We start from the raw sequence: 12,650 nt of genomic DNA, 5'->3' as shown, positions 1-12,650 counted from the left end.
TAGCCACGGTAATTACCTACAGGGCAAACATATGAGGTTGTTCAAGCAACAATTAATTGTGGACCTGGAACTAATGGGACAATAATGGTAAAGTGTCACCCAGAGTGTGATTCAGAAATCATATCAGAAAACCAGCATTTTCCAAATCGCATTAGATAAGCATTTGGAGGGATAGGATGGAGCATACACCCTCCCGGGCCCTGAGACAGTTGCTCCCTGAGTTTTCTAGGAGCTCCTTCTCCCGCTCGTGATCGTCAGAGGCTTGAAGCATTGTTTTAATATCTGGAGGAGAATTGCGAACACTAGGTTTTGGGGGGCTGCAGAGAGCATCTCTTCGCTGAGCTCACAACGGGACCTCCGTGTCACCTGCAAGCGAGGGCACGGCTGATGTTTGGGTGGCAGGATCCTCTTGGTGAACCTCATGGACACTGTCCTGTTTTCAGAAAAATGTGTCTCTGCATGCACATACACACCCACACAAGCTTTTTCATCCAGTTTTTGGGGAGCTCGTGGACACCTTGAAGCCCCGCCCCACCTCCCCCCAACCCCCCCGGCCCCAGCCGTGTTCTCTCCAGGCCACGCTGTGGCCTCTGTTAGCGGACCTGCAGACACAGGGGCCCTTCGCTGCTAGACAACTCTGAACGCAAGTGTTCCCCGGCACGTCCCGCTGAGCCTTTCCTCTCTGTAGGTTCTGCCGATGGGTCCTTATTGTATCCAGATTTTTTAAAAATAGCCATTCTGTCCTTGACCTTTGCCCATCTTGGGATGATGTCCCTTCTCTGTGAGGATCTTAAGAACTGGTTCCTGGAGTCGTTCTTTTGTTTGAAGTGACAGCAGACAAGCTACTGTGTGTTCAGCTCCACCAGGTGGGATCGGTTTAGACTGTGGAGTGGACATGGGAGATCCCGGGGCCCTGGGTGGTGGCTGTCTGCCCTGTGAGCCAGACCGGGACAAGGGACGAGACTCCACTGCCCTGCTCTGCCAGAGTCTTGTGGGGCAAGAGTGCTTCCTCAGGTGACAAGAGCATCTTCATCTGGGCCCTGATGGAGCCAGGGCGCTATTTCCTTGGCTGCCGAAACTGGACTCTCAGAAGTGATTAGATCTGGAGCTGCCGCTGGGATAGGCAGTTGTTTGAAAAGAAAGCCAGGGTGAGCTTGCTTCACCTGGATCAAAGATTTAAATGAAATGAAAGAAAGAAGGGAGGGAGGGGGAGATGACAGATAGACCAGAAGAAACCATGAAGGTATTCTTTTATAATCTCAGAGTGGGAAATAGGGCATCAAACCTGAACACCTAAAATGTAAAAATGTATCAATTCAACCACATTTAAAAAAAACTTTCAGATGGCAAAAGACACTGTAAGAAACATCAAAGAAAAAAATATACAAACTGGAGAGGAGGGGCTAGTAACATATCACACAGGGCGAATTTCCCTAATAGAAAAGATCATTTCTACCAACTGGGAAGAAAAAGAATTCAAATTGGGAAACAGTCAAAGAATGTGAACAGTTTCCAGAAAGAACCTTGCTCTCCAACCTGGGAAGAGAGCCTCACCATCACTCAGAATGAGATAAATGCCAATCAGAACTACAGGATACGGTTCTCCCACCATCACACTGCAAAGATCAAAAAGTTTGGTCGGCACCTTGGGCGCACTGGGCTGAGAGGAAGGGGGCACAGAGATCAGAGGGAGTGTTTCGGAAGCGGTCACATTTAAGCTGGACCCTGTAGGACAGATCACTAAAATCCAATTGAGCAACTTATTGGCACTTAAAAAGAAACAATAATAAAGGGGGCGATTGGACCACTGCGCGTAAATTAGGACAGACACACAGAATGGGAAAGCAAACACACCAGGGTATTCCCAGCGACTGGAACAGCCTGAGTTTGAATGCTGCACGCATGAAAGTCTTCATTAAACTTAATAAGAAAAGCATTGGAATAGCACTCGGAAAAGAAACCAAAGACACGAGAAAGCAATTCCTAAAATAGCACACATTGCTAGTAATGACCACATAGAAAAAGATGAAACATTATGCATAACCATCGAATGTGACATGGTTCCAGTTTTTCAGTGATAAATCACTGTAAAATCAGAATCATGTTTTACTTCCTCTGTTGACAAGAATGCGGTGAAATTGGCTCTCTAGTCGTACCTGGTGAGTGGAGTGTAAATTGATACAATCCTTTTTTTTTGAAATAAGTATCAAGTCTTTAAAAGCGCATATCCTTTCTCTGGGAAGTTTTGTACCACAGATTTTGTCCTATCGAAATAGCTTGAATTTTAGGTGGGGGGCGGGGGGGAAGGCTGTGCGCAAGGATGCTTGTAGAATAATGGGACAATAATGGCAAATTAGAAACGATCTAGAAGCCCTCGAAGTAGAAATGATTCCGTAAATTATGGTGTGCTTTCCTATACTGGAATATTATGCAGCTATGCAGATGTGTACAAGGAGTTTTGAACAGGATGGCTGAATGCTTGTAGGATAGTGTTGGGGGGCGGGAAACAGTTCAACTACATACGTGGGATGGCCTCACAAATCTTTTTTAAAAATTACTGTGCCGGGATAAAGGACCAGAAGGAGACAGACTACAATGGTAATGGTTCTTTGGGGAGGGGTAAATTATTGACCCATTTTTTCCTACTTTCTCCTTACTTTGTATTTTCAAAATCTTCTCTTCCACTATAATGTACTACTTTTACAGTGGAAAGGCTTAAAAATGTCTTTGCCCGTGTGTTTGCGCCCAGGTCAGAACTCAATGCCTCTGCTGTTCCGGAAGGTCCAGGCTCCGAGCGATGAGGCCCACCAGTAAAAGCGTCCTCCCTTCTGTGTTTTTCAGCTTTCCTTTGCTGCCACCACGCCTGTTCTGGCCGATAAGAAAAAATACCCTTACTTCTTCCGGACGGTCCCGTCGGACAATGCAGTGAACCCAGCCATCCTGAAGCTGCTGAAGCACTACCAGTGGAAGCGAGTGGGCACACTCACCCAAGACGTGCAGAGGTTCTCTGAGGTACGCTCTGCCGTGGGGACGCGCTCTCGCCGACCTGTGCACTGCTGTCATCTCTGGGCAAGGGCACGATGGCTGAATCAGGGATGCACAGCATCACAGGGCTTTTAAGCATGCTTTTATTAGCGGTACCAGAGCGGTCTTACCATTGACAAGGCAGAGCTGGAGGCCAGGGAATTTGATCGTGCATGGGACAGGTGGAATCCTCCATCCCAAATAGCTCAGGAGTGACCCCTCCCTCCCATTGCACCTTCAGCTGGATCCTGTGGCTTATTCCCTCCCCATCCCTGTGGGTTTGTTGTCCTTGTTACCAATGATGCCGTAGTGATCACCCGAAGTCACAGTGGGCCGCCAACAACACTCATCCTGTGAGGGGCGTTTTGGGGAGGAGCTGGCTCGGAACAAAGACTCCAGGGTCACTGTCAGCTGGGTGGACTTTTTGTTTGTTTCTTCTCATGGCTTACAAACATACATTATACATGGTGATTTGTTATTGTTTTCTTGCAAAAAGAAGAAAAAGGGAAAAAAGCAATGCCAAAATGTACACAGTAAAAAAATAAAAGAGTTGCTAATTGCCCTAAGTCCCACATTCTCTCCCAAGTGAGCCCCGCTCTCAGGGCAGTGTTCATCTGCTCAGAGCCTTCTTGGTGCGTTTGTTTAAATCCCGTGACTTTCTACTGGAGGTTTTGCCTTTGTCACTTTACAACAGATCCTAGAAGTCTTGATCAACCTCATTCTTATTGGTGGACCGTGGTGTTTTCTCAGATGGATGGACGATCATTTATTGAGCCAGACACCTGTGGATGTTTACAGCTTTTTCATATCACGGCCAACACCGTCCCACCCAGGCGTGCATCTTTGCAATAGATTTCTAGAAGTGGAACTACGGGGTCACTTAAAATAATGAGACAAACTGATTTCCACAGAGGCTGTTCCAGTTTCTAGTCCCAACGATGCACTTGAAAATTCCCATTTCCCCACACCCGGACGGATATTATCAAATGTTTAAGAAATTTGCACCCAGCTGAGTGCAAAATAGTCTCTTGTCTTTCTTCCCATTCTCCTTGTAGTTCTTACTTTTCTTTTTCCTTCCACATGTGTTCTTGGTACTCGGAGCCTCCAAACAAGGCAAGGCATTTCAGGTGTGCTTAGCTGCCTGAGAGAAAAACACGGAGCCCTGTGGGGAGAAAGTATGTGAGTCAGATGTCCAGGCCGACCTCAGTGGGAGGGATTGGAAAGGACCTGCCCCTGCCAGTAGGGTGTGTGTATGGCCAGGAAGAGGGGGCAGAGAGGTCTGGGAGTCACCAGACCTGATCTCCACTCCAGCCCTGCACGTACCTTTCTGAGACTCTGCCCGTCTGTCCCGTGGGAAGCAGAGACCATTCAATGCGTTGCCCTTGGAGAAGTCACCTCTCTTCTCTGAGCTGCAATTTCCTCCCCTATCCCTGCAGGATTCTTGCCAAAATAAGATGAGTCATGGATTTTAAAGAGCTTTGTAAACTGTAAAGTTCATGTACAGGGAGAGATGTTTTGGGAGGTGTTGAGAAGCAGCAGTGCCCGGCTCCCACCATCTGCGGTCATCCAAGCAAGGCAAGCCTTTCCCAGGCCAGACTGGCCCTCGTTGTCCCCCCTCTCTGTTTCTCAGCCCCCAGGGAGAGGCACAAAGGAAACTTGACCTCCAGTGGGAATGACTCATTGCCAAACACTAAAGTGGCTTTTGCTGGAAGACTGCCCTCTAAGGCAGTGACAAATGCTCTGGAATGAGTATGGAACCAGTTGATGGGGGGCAGGGGGCAGTGTGGTCCCATTAACACAGGACTCTGCAGCAGTTTGGAGGGACCTACTTTTCTCCAGTAAGGGTCTTTGGCTGTCAGAGCCTGAGGGGCTCTTAGAGATACCTTCCCACCCCCCTCATTGTATAGAAGGGGAAACAGGCCCAGAGAGGAGATGGGGAAAAGTTCAGGTTTTCAAAGCACCTCGGATGAAGGATTGCTCACGGAAAAGTCAGGACTGAATCCTGGGGTCCAGATTCCCAGTTCAGGCTTCTCGTTGCTCCTTCTTTCCTTCCATTAACTTCCTGCAGCTACCCGGGGACCGAAGGTGACCTGGGAGATTTCAAAAACCTCATCTAAAGAGGTTACATTTTCAGCCCCCGACTTGGTTGAGTGCTTTACGGATTCCCCAGCACTCTTGCAGCCAGCCACCCTGTTGGGAGCGACAGTGGTTCCCATTTGACAGAGGAGGGAACTGAGGCTCACGGAGGGTGGTTGCTTCTTGCCCCCACGCAGGTACTGGTTAAGAACCCAGCCGAGGCCGGAAGCCTGACCCTCCGGAGTGCTGGTCAGTGTCTTCTCCATCACACCATCCCCACTGGGGCCAGGTGTGGGCAGCTCGGGGCAGCCCGTCCCCATCCCGGCACAGCTGTGTGAGGGCCCTCAGCTGGGTTGCAGGGCATCTCAGCAGGAAACCTCTTTTCTGAGGACAGGATGTTGCTTGGTGGTATTGCTGGCAGGAACCCCTTTCGATTTAAATCTCTCCGCCCAGCTGACTCCTGTCTGCGCCCAAGGGCTTTGCCATCCCTCTCCCAGTGTCTGGGCTGCATTGCTGGAGTGCAGGCCCTGGAAACCTGCCAGGGGCTAACAGCTTTTCGTGAGTGCAGAGGAAACTGGATTCCTGTTATGAAACTGGTCGATCAGTAGCATCAAGCACTTCTGTTCCGGACTGGTGCGCTGGAAGGAATGTCAAATGAAAGCAATCCTGAAGTTGAAGGGGCTGGGGGCTGGGGGCTGGGTGGTGGGGGGGGAGCTTAATCCCAAGGAGCTCATCACATTGGGACTGAAAGGGGCGGAGAGCTGAGGGCCATCCCACTGTGTGACTCGCTGCTCCTTCCAGCCCAGCATAGCTGAGGTTTACGGCCCATGCACCGTGAGCCAGAGGCTGCTCGGGTCCTGGATCAGATGTGCCAATCTCTCGGCCCAGCTTCGCCAACCAGTGGCCGTGTGACCCACACAGCTCACTTCACCTCGTTGACTCCGATGTATGAGATCCAGAGCTGCTGCTAGGACCAGCATCAGCCGCTGAAAAGGTTGAGCTTGCTTCTGCCCTGCCCTCTCTGAATCAAAGATATAAATGCAGTGAAAAGAAGGAAGGACTGGGTACCAGATGGGCTGATCTGTAAGCCCAGCTTTGCCGAGCACTGACCGTGTGACACCAGGCAATGCACTTCACCTGAGTGAGATCCGGTTTCCCTTGTGTGAAGTAGGGAGATGTATTCCCACCTCACGGGCACGGGCAGATGAGAGGGTGAGATGAGAACCCTAAATGAAAGACTCACGCACGCTTGCTGCACATTAAGCGGACTTCCTCTGTGCCACTCAGTCAGGAGCCAGACTCTAGGAATGCACCTCCACTCTCTCCAAAAGCAGCAACGCAGCCTGGGATGTGCCAAGGCCCCGAGCTTTCGAGGGCCAGAGAGGCACAGACATGGCCTTGGGATCAGGGCCTCCTCCACAGGGTTGCAACTCTTGTCTGCTCATTAGAATCACCAGGGGGATTTTTTTAAATGTGAACAAAATTTAAATTTCCTAAGTTGTTTTTCCCCTTTTCCCCTACTTTGAACAGCTTTATTGGGATAATTTATGTACGATGCAATTCATCCCATTGTTAGTATACAATTCAGCTGTTTTTAGAAAGTTTCTGATGGTTGTGCAGCCATCATTGCGATCCAGTCTTAGAACACTCCCGCAGTTCCGCAGGCTCCCTCCTGCCCCTTTGTAGTCGCTCCACCCCCAGCCCCAGGCTCATTGGCTGGCTCCTTAGCACAGGTGGCAAACACAAGGCCCGTGGGCCGAACCCAGCCCTCCACCTTGTTTTAGCTGGCCCGGCGCCTTGTATCTACCCAGAAGCAGTGCCAAGCTCTCACTTAACTGTTAAGAAGTGGTTACATTCAGACAGTCCTAAAATTACATTTGGGCCTTTGAAGGCAACCTTGAGGCTGATGTGGCCCCTGGTGAAAATGAGTTTGACACCCCTCGTCTATAATTTTGCCTTTTCTGAAAATTTCGTATAAATAGATTTACATAAGGTATTTTTGTGTGTGCTTGGCACAGTGTTTTTGAGGTTTATCCATGTGCATGTATCAGAAGTTTCTTTTTTTATTTTAAAGATTTTATTTATTTTTAGAGGGAGGGGAAGGGATAGAGAAAAAAATCGATGCACGAGAAAAACATTAGTTGGTTCCTCTCCCATGCCCCCAACCAGGGGACCAGGCCTGCAACCTGGGCATGTGCCCTGACTGGGAATCGACCTGGTGACCTTCTGTTTTGGCGGGATGATGACCACACCTCTAAGCCACACCAGTCAGGGCGGAAACTTGTTTCTTTATACAGCGGAGTGTTCCCCTGTACGAATAGGGTACATTTTTGGATCACCAGGGGAGCTTTACCAGTCCTGGCGCCCAGGCCAGCCCCCAGGCCAGCCCCCAGGCCAATTCCACTAGATGACCCCAGCATCAGAACCTGTTCAGGCTTTCCTGGTGATGTCAGTGTGCGGCCCATGCGGAAGGACGGGCTTCACAGCGGACTAGGGGATTCGGGGTGGAAGTGATGCCCTCTTGTGGTAGGAGCCCTGTGCTCAGAGTCGCCCCAGTACTTGGTGGTGTGGCTGCCTTCAGCAGGCCTGGTGCCTGTGGAGTGAGATGGAGAAGGCGGGGAATAGACTTGATACAGTACTGGGACTCTGCCAGGTGGACGACTGGGTGGGGGCGGGTGGTGCAGATTGAGGGCACTGCTGAGAGGGTGATCTGTGGGGTCCAGGATGGAGAGGGGTGGGCTGGCAGGAGGCCTGTGGGCTGGGAGGAAGTGGAGCTCTGGAAGTCTCTTGGAAGCTTGATGATGTGGGGGTGAGGGAGCTGGAAGGATGGGAGGCCAGGGTCGGAGCTGGAGGAGGGAGAAAGGGGTTGAGGGGCCAGGCACTGCTGTGTGTGAACAGCTAAAGCAGAGTGGGGGTGTTAGGGGCAAAGAAGTCAGAGGTTAAGCAATGTCCACGTGGGCCCTGCAGGCACAGGGTGGAGGCAGGACTTGGGGTGGCGATGAAGGCCGTGAGCAGCGGTGCCTGCGAGGACCAGCAGGTAGTGACAGGGGTGCTTAGGCCCCTCCCCCTCCCTCATTCCAAGTCCTGTAATCTACTCGGCCATCTTCACCAAGTTACCCTTCTGGTTGCCGATTCCATGGTGCAAGCAGCCAACTCCGTGCCCTGGGGCAAATCACTCAGTCTCTCTGGGACTCAGGTGCCCCCCTGTAAGCTAAGGGAAGTAGGCCAGTTGACTCTGAGATTGTTCCTAGTTTAAAGAATCTGTGATGAGGGCTTAGAGAGGTCATCCGGTCAGTACCTTGATCCTGCCATTTTCAGGGCAGTGGGCATGAGTACCTTTTACCTCTTTGTGCCTCCATTTCTTCCTCTTGAAAATGGGGATAATAACAGTACTAACTAACTCTTAGGGTTGTTGTGAAGATTCAGTGTGCTCAGAAACTTAATGCGCTAAGAGAAGTGCTTGGCTCATGCGAGGGGCAGCTGTCATGCTTTCCATCGTCTAGAATCTGGTTCCTTAGCCCATGGCTGGCCCTCATTCAGGAAGCCCTCTGTGTGGCTGGCCTTTGTGCCTGCCACAAGTACCACGTCCCTTCCTCCCCGGGCTCGGGACTTCCTGCCCTGTTACTGGTCTTCAGTGATCGCAGGCCTTCTGGGACTGACCTTTCCGTCCCAGAGGCCTCCCCCAAGTGTAGGGACCCACCGAGGCCCTTGATCTGTTTAAGATGAAAAGGGCACCATCTGCAGAGATGCCCCTTCAAAGCACCTGCCCTTTCAGCCATCCCCAGCCCTGCCTGTCCCTTTGAAGCCTTCCCCGCTGGCCAAGTCACAGTCTGTCCCACCAGAGGGGTCTCTGGTTACTTCCTCTACAGTTGCCACTTACTATTGTTATGGAGCGGTAGCCTGGGGGACACTCCTGCAGTGGAGGGTGGGGGACCTTGTGCTCACATCTCATCCAGGAGCCCTTTTTAGAGTCAGCAGCCTTCCCTGCAGCTCTGAGCAGGAATGAGCTCCTCCGTGTGGCCGAAGCGACCCCACACGGTCCCCTGAGGCCTCCCCCTCTGTCTCACCATCAGGCACCTTCCCCTTGGTGCAGCCCCACCTCCATGCTGGCTTCTCTCTGACGTGGGAAGGTTCTCTCCCACACCTGGCTCAACCCGCCTCCCCAGGCTGGTGTAAGTGTGCCGCCTCTGTGCCCCTCTCCCCTCCGGCTCCTGCAGGGACCAGTCCTTACCCAGTGCAGTGTAATACACCATCCACTTCCCCATCAGTCACCCCCGCCCTGGGATTGGAGAGCCCACGCTGACCTCCCTGTCCCCTCCCCCTACATGCTGCTTGGAGTGTGTGTGTTCAGTGAGCAATCTCTGTCCATTAGGCCAGATTCTTAGGAGCAAACACAGTGATTTGCCCTCTGTTGCCCTTAGTTCGCCCACACCTAGGATGGTGTAGTGGGGTGGGAGGGGTGCTGAGAAATCCCAGCCCCTGTACTGAGTCACCGGGGGCCACTGGGACAAAGGGAGGAGCCAGCCACATCAGCCAGTCACACTCCTACAGAACGCAGTGCACGCCCTGCTGCTGTTTCTTAACTGGGTCTTTTCTGGGTGAGACATTGTTTATTGGTGGGGATTCTTCTGGCGGTCTCAGTGGAAAGTTTGCTGGAGTCGGCAGTGACCAGGGACCTGCCACATAGTTGCTTCTGGGTAGCATTGGGTGTTGGGCATGCACACACTGTAGTTTGTATCTGAGTGGTTTCCCTGGGCTTTGGGGTCCTGGAGGTTCATTCTGAGTTGTCAGCCCTTCAGAACCCTCTCTTTCCAGGGCCAGGGCACTCCATTCTCTAGGGCAGTGGTTCCCAAAGAAAGTATAGTCCCTGGACCAGCAGCGTCAGTGCCCTTGTCACTTGGGAACTTGTCAGAGAGCCCAGTCGAGGCCTCTTCCCCAGGCCCTGTGCATCAGGCCCTCTGATGCATTGAGAGCCCCGGTACTGCAGGAGAGGGCAGCTGTAGACCGAGGCCACCATGCTCCTAAGCCCGCTTTAGCTGAGGAAAGGGTCAGGCTCCCTGGAGGGGCTGAGCCACCTCTGGTCCGTGTCGCCAGCCCCCTTCCAAGCTGCAGGATCACCTGGACAGCCCATATATGCACAGACCCTCCAACATGAGGAGGCAGGGTGACTCCTGACCCATGAGATCCTAATCCTAAATGTCCTAGTGTCCCATCTGTGCTCCCATTTTTTTTCCCCTGAAGAACTTGCTGATGCTTTCAGGTGACTTAGCTGTCTGCCCCCAGGCAAGGAACACCCTCTCCTCCCAGGCCTCGCACCTCCAGCTCTGGGAGAGACCTGGCCAGGGCGCCAGCCAGCGGGGACTGCCTTGTATACACCCATCCTGCCCACACCGAGGCTCTGTCTGCGGCAGCCCCTGTGGTGTGTGGGTGGGGGATCTGGTGTTTCCTAGGGTGGTACGTATATGTGACATGATTTGTATATAGTTTTAATAGGTATTTATGTTACCCTATACTGGGGAAAAAGATTATTAGTCCATCAAAACTGCACGTCATGGATGCCATTATTTAGGCTGGAGCCCTCATTTTATTTTTATTTACTATTGTAAGATTTATTTATTTATTGTTAGAGAGGGGGAAGGGAGGGAGAAAGAGAGAGAAACATCAATGTGTGGTTGCCTCTTGAGCACCCCCTACTGGGGACCTGGCCTGCAACCCAGGCATGTGCCCTGACCGGGAATGGAACCAGTGACTGGTTTGTATGCCAGTGCTCAATCCACTGAGCCATAGGAGCCAGGGCTGGAACCCTTATTTTAAAAGTGAGACTGTTTAAAGGAAAATACGAAGCTAGCAAGCGCATAGGCAGTATGCGTATGTCGTGAACTGCCTGTAAGGGGCTGTTAGAGACTACAGTTTGGGGGCCACTGGGACGGGGGAAGCCAACAGGGCTGCCTTTCTATTTAACAGGTGGGGGTGAGTGAGGGGAGGAGGGTGGTACTGGCAATAGGTATTTCCCTGTAGCCCCAGTCCAATGCAGATACTCAAGTGAGAAATTCAAGGTCAAGGTCAAGAATGGTCCCCACAGGCCTTCAGCCTTCTGAGGCCCAGGCTCCATGGGGCAGACTCAAAGGGCACTTCTTCCTTCACGTGAGTACCCCAGGGAGAGCACAGCTCACCAGCAGGCAGCCTGACCGACCCATCCCTTCCGAGCGGGAAGATCCCGCTCACTGGGGGAGAAGCACTGCCCATGAGACTCTGCAGTTCCCAGCGTCCCTGCTGTCCTGGTGGCACACATGGCAGCACACCTGAGGCTTTGTGCAGTGGGGACTGCGGTGGCTAAGCCCTTGAATGAAAAATAGACCCCTGAGCTGGTTGCCTTGTTCTAACCCAGAGCTTCCGCCCCCAGGAGAGAAGGCCCCCTGTGCTCCTCCTCCCTCGACCCCAAACAGGCTGGAGATGGCTGCCCTGTCCGAAGTGAGGGAGGAAGACCCTAGGCTTGATGGATGCTCCCTCCTTGAGCCTCCATACTGGGTCCTCAAAGCCCAGATCTACCACACACATACCAGTTCTCGAGAGAAAGCAGCTATCCCAGACCCTGCTCAGAACGGACGGTGTTTCTTGGCTGTGGGTCTGTGGTGCCAGCGCCAGGGCTCACGCAGGGCTGGCTGCGTGCCCCTCACAGCTCCCAGGGCTGTGATATAAGAGAAATGCATGCCCCACCCAGGCTGACGGATCCTGGAACGGGGGTGGGTGAGGGCCCTGAAGGAGATCCTTGGCGGGGGGTGTCGGAGGTGGGGTCCTGGCCACCCATGGTGACCTCAAAGTCCTTGGCAGGGACACTTCCTCAGGCCTCTTGCATAGCCCCCAGGCCTGATTCCCAGAGCAGGACGCCAGCCCCAGGAAACAGCCACTGCACCAGGACCTGAGGTAGGGAATATAATTATGACATCATCTGCCATTTATGGGAAGCCTACTTGTGCAGGTGATGACATTCAGTCACCCAGCATGGTACCGTCTCTGTTTTGTAGAGCAGACTCACTCAGGAAGGATCAAGTCACTTTGCCAAAGCGTCACAGCCAAGAGGTGGCAGGTGTGGGAGTGAGCCCAAGTCTGTGCCTGCCCTTGCAGAGAGGAGCCCACAGGGCCGGGCCAGTACTGTGCCCACCTCCGCCGAAAGCCCAGCCCCAGAAGCGAGGACCGACCGACCCGTATCTGCAGGGGAGCTCCTCATAGTCCTCTGGACTTTTCACCAAGGGATTCTACATTCAATTTTGATTTTTATTATCTGTCCCGATCTTGAATCTCAGAGGCCTGCACTGTCCCTCCACACCTGCTCCTACCGCACTTCCCAGGATACTTGGCTCACAGGGCAGTGCATCTTGTAGTGTGTAGGTCCACAGAGCTATTCTGGTAGATTCTGGCTGCAGTTTCCCCCAAGGCCCATCTGCCAGGCTTGAGTAATGCCAGGCAACATGAGCAAAGGAGCGGAGTTGGAAAGTACTGGGAGCCTTTAAGAACCAGCGACTAGTCTGTTGCGACCGGGTAGCTCAGTG

The 12,650-nt window shown here is 52.4% G+C and overlaps 1 protein-coding gene across 1 annotated transcript in view; it reads left to right on the top strand.

The window, feature by feature from the left end:
- The window catches only part of GABBR2 (gamma-aminobutyric acid type B receptor subunit 2), a 330,068-nt gene that overhangs the window by 127,341 nt on the left and 190,077 nt on the right, over window positions 1-12,650 (top strand). The window contains exon 3 of the mRNA XM_028531783.2: window positions 2,842-3,012. Coding sequence (XP_028387584.1) covers window positions 2,842-3,012 — 171 coding nt within the window. The remainder of the gene's footprint in view (window positions 1-2,841; window positions 3,013-12,650) is intronic.

Source organism: Phyllostomus discolor, chromosome 3 (assembly GCF_004126475.2).
Source record: "Phyllostomus discolor isolate MPI-MPIP mPhyDis1 chromosome 3, mPhyDis1.pri.v3, whole genome shotgun sequence".
In the NCBI taxonomy this organism is placed as follows: Eukaryota; Metazoa; Chordata; class Mammalia; order Chiroptera; family Phyllostomidae; genus Phyllostomus; species Phyllostomus discolor.
This window is presented reverse-complemented; position numbering and strand designations above follow the sequence as displayed.